The 10,000-nt window shown below is 41.4% G+C and overlaps 1 protein-coding gene across 5 annotated transcripts in view; it reads right to left on the bottom strand.

Annotated features, from left to right (window-relative positions):
• The window catches only part of LOC122245981 (uncharacterized), a 269,082-nt gene that overhangs the window by 181,196 nt on the left and 77,886 nt on the right, over positions 1-10,000 (bottom strand). For 3 of the 5 annotated variants that reach the window (XM_043004191.2, XM_043004189.2, XM_043004193.2), the window contains exon 2: positions 1-955. This exon is cut by the window's left edge and continues 2,271 nt beyond it. In XM_043004191.2, coding sequence (XP_042860125.2) covers positions 1-955 — 955 coding nt within the window. The remainder of the gene's footprint in view (positions 956-10,000) is intronic. The other 2 variants (XM_043004192.2, XM_043004190.2) reach the window with 1 other exon arrangement.

Genomic DNA, 10,000 nt, shown 5'->3' with positions numbered 1-10,000 from the left:
CCTCCTCGCGAATGACCTCCTCTTCGAGTTCCTGCAGCGCGAGTTCCGGAGGCGGCGGCGGCAGAGGGTGATCCTCGATAATGACCGCGTCCTCGCCGGGCGGGGGCGTGGGGGGCAGCGGCCAGTCTTCGACCGACCCGATGTCTTCTTCGCCGCCGGACGACCCGAGATCCGACGTTTCCGAACCGTCGAGAATTAGCGTCTGTTCGCTGGTCTCGCGCGGCGCCGACGGGAGGAACGGGTTCGTGTTCCCTGTGTTCCGCCGGGGACTGTGTACCTCTAGGCGGTCGCTGGAGGCATGTGAATCCGGGGACGAGAGGGAGGAGGCGGTGCTGAGGGGCGGCGTAGGGTCACCGGTCTCGACGCTGAGGCTCACGAAAGGATTCCAGGCCCGTTTGACCGGCTCGCTCTGCCGGGCTGCCAGCTGGGCCAAGAAGTCGGGCTTGGGAGGGAGGTCCGGCTTGTGTCTCGGAAGTGTGTCGTACAGGTGCTCCTCGTACTCGTCGCCGGTGGAGTTCTCGACGTTCTCGTAAATGTGCTCGTCGTCGGTGATCTGACCGTTTTCGTAGAAGTGTTCGAGGGGCAGCTCTCCTGAGGAACACTCGCTGAGCGTCAGGTAGAGCGGGTTGTCCAGGGACGGCAGCTCGACCTCGAGTTCAGTCTGCTCCCCTTTGTCCTCCCTCGATATAACTTTAACTCTCGGCTTTGTGTCCTTGACTTCCTCCTTGATCTTCGGCTTGATCTCGTGTGGATCTAACTTGAACTTGACCTGGAGGAGCTTCTGGTCTCTGCTCTCCTCCTTGTAGCCGAGGTCCTTCACCTGCGTCAGGTACTGGGTGACGGCGGAGTCGAGTTCGCCCTTGAAGGCCGTCAGACTCAGAGGGGCGCCGCTTTCTTCCTCGGGTAGCGGCACGCACGTCTCGAGGTTGACCTCCGCTTCCTCAGTGCCAGTCTGCTGGAGAGAAGGAAAAGGATACAGTTAATTTTCAGTGAAACCATTTAGAATTAGCCTGAAAGCGAAAGCCTAAATAAAACAAAAATACAAACAAAAAGATATTATCAAATCTAGTAACTCTGAACTCTGAGCTTCATAAGACAATAAACCACACCATATATCACACAAAACATAAACACACAACAAACATCCACGTGCTCACTACCATTCCCAACCATTTAAAACCACCGAAAGTTTCTCCTTTTGGTACATTTCCTTAAAAAACACAACAACAAACAACAAAGCAACACAAAAACATCCGCAGGGAAACACTTCCGACCCGTAATAAATCCAAAACGACTCGACGACGCACTACTTTCTCACGTCGAGTCACTTCTAGACCTCGCCGGACGACAGCGGGACATGCATGGTGCCATTCCCTCGGGACCGCTGATGAAATGCTTTTTGACTTTCTCTTTCGCCGATTCGATTAAAAGGTCGGATTTCTTTCCCTGTCTATGGCTAATGTTTTTTTTTCTTTCGTCGATTCGATTAAAAGGTCGGATTTCTTTCCCTGTCTATGGCTGAGTTTTTTTTTTTTTTTTTTTTCGTCGATTCGATTAAAAGGTCGGATTCTTTCCCTGTCTGTGGCTATTGGTTTTCTTTTTTTTCTTTCGTTGATTCGATTAAAAGGTCGGATTTCTTTCCTTGTCTATGGCTTATGTTTTTTTTTTGTTTTTTTCGCCGATTCGATTAAAAGGTCGGATTTCTTTCCCTGTCTATGGTTAATGTTTTTCTTTTTTTCTTTCGTTGATTCGATTTAAAGATGGAATATTTTCCTTGTTTATGGCTAATGTTTCGCACAGTACTGTTTGAGCACAGTACTTTACTCACCGACTAGCTACTGACATGATAAAAATAGCGAGTACTTAAGCGGATAATTAGTAGAGACAAAACTGACATTTCCACCCCTACTCGCCCCCCATCCCCCCACCTCCCTACCCCCGGGGATGCGTTCAACATATACCGGAAGCCAGGACTTGGATTAAATGATAACTTCCTACATCGCCGTCGGGTGTGAGTTCTAACTTCCTTCGAGAAGTTATTTTCCGAGAGGATGTTATTTGTATGACTTGACTGGGTTGGGGATGTATGAAGAACATTTTTTTTTGGGGGGTGGAAGGATTTTTTTCCTGTTTCCTGAACTAATATATATGATATTAGAAACTTCCTTGGTCTCCCTTTCTCTCTGTCTCTGTCTCTCTGTCTCTCTCTCTCTCTCTCTCTCTCTCTTTAAGAAAAGAAAAAAAGGCCAAAAAACAAAATAGAACTTATACTATAGAAAAAACAACAACATTATTACATCTCGATCTTGCAATTTCCTACTTTGCAACACACTTCGCCTCAAGAATAGAACACATCAAGATAATAGACATTTCCTCTCTCTATCCCAACTGTTGAAGCAACCTTTCGTCCATACTACACCACCTCATTCTTAAGAACCTGTAACAACTGCAACACAACAACTTCCCCTTCCCCTTTGGAAGGCTATCTGCATGTGCATAGTCTACCACTTAACCACAAACAAAGTGCATCTACCCCTTTCCTTTTCCATCGAGGTTTGCAATGGCATTCATTTAGGAATTTTATCTATGACAGAAAATAGATAAATATGCATTTTCTTTTTTCATATAAGCTTTAAAAAGTTTATCGTATTTTCTGTTCAAAATCGTATTAATTTTCGTGTGTTTTTTTTAAATCTTATTTTGCAACCTTTCTCTTCTTCTCTAACTCTGGTGTAAGAGTGAATGTTCAAATTATCCTTTCGTTGCATAACACGTGCAATAAAAAAAGAAGGAGGAGGGAAAAATGAAGGTAAACATAACAAGAGGAGCAACCGGAAGAACTCAAAACCTCGGCGGTGTATGTGGTCACGCCCGCCCGCCCGGCCGCCACTTGAAGGAGGGTGCAGCGCCCGAAGACGTTCCTCGCTGGACCACAGGAACTAGAAAACGCACACAAACGCACATCGAAGTATACACACTCTCTCTATCTCTGTGTGTGTGTGTCTCTCTCTCTCTCTGTATCTGTCTCTGTTTCTGTCTGCCTGTGTTTGTGTTTTTGTCTTTGTTTCTGTCTGTCTGTCTCTCTGTCTCTCTCTCTCTCTCTCTCTCTCTCTCTCTCTCTCTCTCTCTCTCTCTCCCCCCTCTCTCTCTCCCTCTCTCACACACACACACACACACACACACACACACACACACACACACACACACACACACACACACACACACACACACACACACGCGCGCCCAACAGACATGCTTCCAATGGGGGCGAAATCTGCTTATGTCTATCTGGTGACTATGGTGAGAGAGAGAAAGAAGGGAGGGTGAGAAGGAAGGAAGAAATCAACGGGAGGGGGAAGGGAAGGGAAGGGAAGGGAAGGGAAGGGAAGGGAAGGGAAGGGAAGGGAAGAGAAGCAAGGAGGGAAGGAATAAGAGAGAGAGATAGAGAATGCCATGGAAGGTATCAGACAGAGAGAGAGAAATAAAAAGTAAGGGAGAGATAAAAAAGGCGAAGAAGTCACAGCGAGTAAGAGGGAGAAGGGAGAAAGAGAGAGAAATGGGGAAGGGAGGGGGGAGGGGGGGAGTGGTAAGGACCCCCGAGAGACAACAGGTGCGCATGTGGGACACAGCACATACATCATAATAAACTAATCATGGAATTCTCTGTCTTCTAGGCAGGAAAGGAAATCAATTTTACATATTCTTTCTTTGCTTTTTTGTTTTTGTTTTTTGCTTCTTTATCACCTCATTTTATCCCTTTAATGAATAGCTTTATTTTCGTCTCGTTGTATCTTAATCCTACAACCCCCTTACTATGCGTTGTATTTTCCTCCTACAACCCCCTCACTATGCGTTGTATCTTAATCCTACAACCCCCTTACTATGCGTTGTATTTTCCTCCTACAACCCCCTCACTATGCGTTGTATTTCCCTCCTACAACCCCTTCACTATGCGTTGTATCTCAATCCTACAACCCCCTTAGTCTGCGTGAGTGAACGAGGATTAACCTGAGAAAAATCGACGCTCGGAGGAAAACCCAGGCTTGAGGAGAGACATGTGTTGGCTTGGGGAGTGAGGGAAGGCTCGCGTCGGGCTTACGTCACGACTCCTGCCTTTCTTTGCGTCTTTCTCCTCCTCTTTCTTTCTCTTTCTTGATTTTCATCTCTGTTTCTCTGTCTGTCTTTGTGTCTGTTTGTTTGTTTGTTTGTGTGTTTGTCTGTCTCTTTGTCTCTCACTCTCTCTCTCTTTCTCACTCTCGCCTCTCACCCTCTCTCTCCCCCCCTCTCCTCTCCTTTCCCTATCCCTACATCTCCATCTCCCTCTCCATCTCTCCCTTCTCATCCTCTCCCTTCGCCATCGAGTAGGTGAGTACATGAGTAAGTGAATAATCACGTGGGATATATATACTTCCACACGCGTACCTTTTTTTTTTTCTTTCTTTTTTTTTTTTTTTTTTTTTGCAAATGCCCAAAAGGGAAGTGGAACGCCGCCGCGGTTGCTAATGTATGCACAGGTGATTCTCTACCTGTATGCATACCTGCGTTTCACTTAGTCATCTGTTGAAGAGAAGAGAGAAGAAGGTTTCATCGTAACGGAAACATATTCTCCTCTTTCAACACCGACTTAAATCCGTGATCTAAAATCGATTTTTTTCCATCTTTTTTTTTTTTTTTTTTTCTTAGTTAAAGCGAACTTTAACTTCCTGCGTTTCGGTCCGTAACTCATGAGCGCTGTGCAAGAAGCGCCCGCGGGGGCAGTGGGATATAGCGGCTGAATCAACGCGTTAGAATGATTATTATGACTAGAATGGAGGTAATGTGTGGAAGTGGGTGGTTATGCACACAGATACATACATGTGAATACACATGCGCAATCACACACACATATATACATGTATTGGATAGATGGACACACACACACACACACACACACACACATATATATATATATATATATATATATATATATATATATATATATATATAACATAGTACAGTTATATACAACTTATGTGCTGCACCGTAGCTACAAATATACATATTACAGAAGAAAAAAATAAAATCAGCAAGAACATGAAATAAGAACAACTAAATGACCTGGTGCAACAATAACTGTGAATTTCTTTAGAAGAACATGAAGAATATGTAAGCGTAACATCTCCGGCCACCGTTGACGTTGGCAATACTCTTATACCGGGGTGAGTGTTATCTGTTTTTATTAATGCAGTCGCGACAGTCCTTATTGGAACCATTAATCATGTAAATCATACAGAAAATAAATTGACATATAGATCAGGGCACTCAAACAAATACACTGATATCAAAACAAACAAACACATCCACAACACACAAAACAAACAGGCTTACTCAATCAAGCACATGTAAAAAAAAAAAACACACCGTAAATACATACCATCAAACAAGTTCACACGCACGCACGCACAAACAAACGCATGCAAATAAACGTAAACACACATAAACGTACACAACAAACGCAAACCCACATACACACACACACATAGACCCAACATGATGGATCTATCTCTTCAGAAGGAACATGGTTTCTATGTGGGTCGCTTTATAGCTTCCTTGCGGCTCCACAAACACCTCAACTGACAGACTCAAAGAATGTTAAAAGTGACAAAAAGCAGATGTTTATACAGTGCTAGAATTTGTGTACGTAATGTAGGTTCGACACATTTACGCGAGGACCAAAAGCACTCACGCACGCACGCACACACACACACACACACACACACACACACACACACACACACACACACACACACACACACATATATATATATATATATATATATATATATATATATATATATATATATATATATATATATATGGCAGAAAAAAAAACAATACACAAAATAGATTTTGTGTAAAATGGGGTTTTCTTTCATTTTGTCATGGTGACAGTAATAATCATAAGGATATTAATGGTGATGATAATAATGGTAATGATGATGATGAAGATAATAATGATAATAATAATACTGATTTTAATAATAATCATTACAATAATAACAATAATGAGGATGATAATAACAATGGTAATAATGATAACAAATATGAGGATGATAACAACAAAAATAATTATGATAATGATTATGATAGTACATACTATGACCAGACTCTCTCCGTGATCTACATACTGCATTCCTGCAACCAAGGCGTGTGTGGGCAGAAGATCAAGAAATTCTAACTGTGCCTGTTACCTTGAAGTGAGAAACAGGTGCGCTGCTACACACATACATACATATATACATACATACATATATATACTCACACGCACACACAACCCCCCCCTCCACGAACATATACAAACACACAAACAAACACACACACACATACATACATACATATATACACAAGCGCACACACAACCCCCCTCCAAGAACATACACAAACACACAACCAAACAAACAAACACACAGACACACACACACACACACCCTCACACACACACATAACGCCCCCCCCCCTCCACCCCCACCCCCAAACACCCGACCACTACGTCTGGTGTTAAACTTACGCCAATCTTTTTAAATCAAGTTCTTGGTTTGACCTACACACACTAAGTTTCCCTCCGCTAGCATAGTGAAGTTATTTGAATGATTGAAGTTCTCTGAATGATTGAAGTTATTTGAATGATTGAAGTTACTTGAATGATTGAAGTTATTTGAATGATTGCAGTTATTTGAATGATTGAAGTTATTTGAATGATTGGAGTTATTTGAGTGATTGAAGTTATTTGAATGATTGGAGTTATTTGAGTGATTGAAGTTATTTGAATGATTGGAGTTATTTGAGTGATTGAAGTTATTTGAATGATTGGAGTTATTTGAATGATGAAGTTATTTGAATGATTGAAGTTATTTGAATGATGAAAGTTATTTGAATGATTGAAGTTATTTGAATGATTACTTGTCCATGCAAATGATTCCTGGCGTGTTCTAGTAATACGAAGTAATGATGATAATCGCAATGATAATGATAACAACATGTCGGCTTCTAGTGATAAGAAGTATGTTGGTTCTGGTATGTTGGCTCTGGTTGTGGATGAATGTGAGGATAGAAAAGTATGTTGGTATGCTGGTTAGAGATTTTGTTTTACAGGTGTATTTTTTGTTATCAACTGGTATGTTCTTTTGGAAACCAAATATGGTAGGGGATTTATTTCTGAATTAATACTACTGATGATAATATCAATAATAAGAAAGGTAATGATAAGGCAAATAACAATATTAACAAAAATAGTCATAAATGATAATAATGATAATGACAATAATAAAAATAATAACAGTGATAACGATAATGAAAATGATGATTATTACGATGATGATGATAACAAAAGCAATCATAATAACAATAATAACAATAGTAATAATGATGATAATATTAATGATAATAGTAATAATAATAATAATGAGAAAGATGATTATAATAATGATAATAACAACAATCATAGCAACAATAATAATAACATTGATAAAATGATAAATAATGATGACAAAAAAGACGCTCATAAAAAACAAGGAAAATAAAAGAAATAAGAAAAATCAACAACTCCACTAAATACAGCAGAGTGAATCCAACATGTCCCAGTTTGAAAAAAAGACCCATTAAAAAGAAGTATTGTGGCATAACCTCAACACCACGTAATGTCACCTCCCCTCCCCCCCCCTACCCGTGTTGCAGGCACCTCTCACACCCACCCACCTCATACCCCCCTCCCTCTGCTGGATTGCCATGAAAAATGTCATTCAATATCTTCATGCCACAGTGCATGGGCCTTTGATTATGTATATCATGCGGAATCTCTGCTTTTTAAGGGTTCGAAGTTTCGGTTCATGTTTCGAGTTTTGTATTAGGGGAGTGGGTCAGTTTTTATTTGTTGGAATTGTATCAGGGAGACTTTTCGGAACTCATGTGTTATATTTAACAGGGATAGTTTTACAGTTTGCAGTCTCTCTCTCTCTCCTTTTTTTTCCTTTTTTCTATCTCCCTTTCTGTCATTCCCTCCCCCCCCCCTACCTCTCTCACTCCCTCTCCTCATCTCCTTCTCCTTCTCGCTATCCCTATCCCTCTATTTCCCCCTCTCCCTCCCCTCCTCTCTCAATCCCTCTCCTTCTCCCTCCCTCTCCCTCTTCTCCCCCTCTCTCACTCCCCCTCCCCTCCATCTCCTTCTCCCTCTCCCTTTCCGGAGACGTCGCGGCCCTGTACTCACTCCTGACTTCGATAAAAACACCTCCAGCGTGTGACGTCTGCGCCTATTACGAGCCCCGATCTTGACACGTGCGTTTGGTACCGCCGCTTCTTCATTTCCCCCGTGCGTTGTGACGTGCGTGTTCGAGTGGTCTGGTTATGGGCGTGACCAGAAAGCCTCTCTGTGTGTGTGTGATATATATTGGGCTACGTCTATAAATCCTTACTCTGATTTTTTTATTTTTTTTTTATGAAGTGTTTTTTTTTTTAAGTATAGGAGTTTTTTTTCTTTTCTTTTCTTTCTTTCTTAGTTTTATGTCGTCTGATCGGAGTGTCAGCTCAGAGATATTTGGGTTGGGTGATGCTTCGGAATATGGAGCATTCTGGTGGTTAAATGCATGCAATATTTCTGAGGGAACTGTTACCGAGTGTTAGGAATAAGATAAGGAATATCAGCAATTATAATAAGATCATAGTATAACGATAATCGAAGTAGTAATGATACTGATAACTATAATAATAATAATAATAATAATAATAATAACAATGACAATAATAATAATAATAACACCAACAATGATAATGACATTGATTTAATAAATAACGGTAATAATAACAACAATAACAATACTAATAAAAAAAAATATATATAACACTAACTACCGTTTCCTCCCAAATATGCAACACCATTAGGCTCCCTCTTAAGTGTCACCCCCCCCCCCCTCCGACTAAAACCATACCACCGTCTGCACTCCTCTTAACAGACCCTCAATAACAGCATTCGAGTCCGACTGAATCGACTTAGCCTCCGCAGCACATCCGGGAAGGAGCTTTGAGTTGTCCGCAAACTCGCTAATCTCTCTCTCCGTTGTCATCGGCATCTTCTGCTCTCGAATTCTCGCTTTGCTTTTATTTAGATTAAGGGTCTTGGGTGTATGTTTGTGTTTGTTTGTTTGTCTGTGTGCGTGTATTGTTATTTCTTTCTTTCTTTCTCTCTGTCTGTCTGTCTGTCTGTCTCTCTCTCTCTGTAGCCCACTTTCTCACTTCCTTTTCTTTTTATCTTCTTATCTCTCTCTTTCTCTCCTTTCATCCCTCTGTCTCTACCTCTATCTGAAAGTCTGTCTATCTGTCTATCTCCTACTCTCTCTCTCCTTCTCCAACTCTCCCTCTATCTATCCCTCTCCCCCCCCCCCTTTCTCTCTCCCTCTCCCTCTCTCGTCACCACAAACGTCATGTTGCCCCCCTACCCCACCCCCTCCTCCTACCACTGCTGTTACGAGAGAGAGTGCAGAGTCACCGCGGGAATCCTTCGTTACAGTGACGTGTGTGGGCTTAGAGTATGCTAGACCCGATGGCCGAGATATATATATGTAAAAATAAAAAATATATATTCAAAATAGAGGATGTAGGCAGGTATAGAATGTCAAAAATGGTATATATTTTGGGTGGGCGCGATTTCTTTAGAGTCTTCAGCTTCCTCGTGATTAATGATTAGGAACAAGAAATGTTACGCATTTTGGAGTCCCGTAATGTTTTTTTGTTTGTTTGTTTGTTTGTTTCATTATCTTTTCTTCATGTCGGTTATTCCTTTGTAACATTATCATATCTGGAGCGAAAAATTGTTTTTATTACGTATAATGAGTCCGTCTAGTCATCATTCATTAGCAGCATCAACATAAACAAATCACAATCTAGATTCCAATTCACCAAACAAACAATCACAACAAAAAACAAAAACAAAAAGAAACTAAACCAGAGAAGAAAGTATGACCGCAAACAA

This window comes from Penaeus japonicus, unplaced genomic scaffold (assembly GCF_977035675.1).
Source record: "Penaeus japonicus unplaced genomic scaffold, GWHDUDI00000001_assembly GWHDUDI00000031, whole genome shotgun sequence".
Classification (NCBI taxonomy): Eukaryota; Metazoa; Arthropoda; class Malacostraca; order Decapoda; family Penaeidae; genus Penaeus; species Penaeus japonicus.
This window is presented reverse-complemented; position numbering and strand designations above follow the sequence as displayed.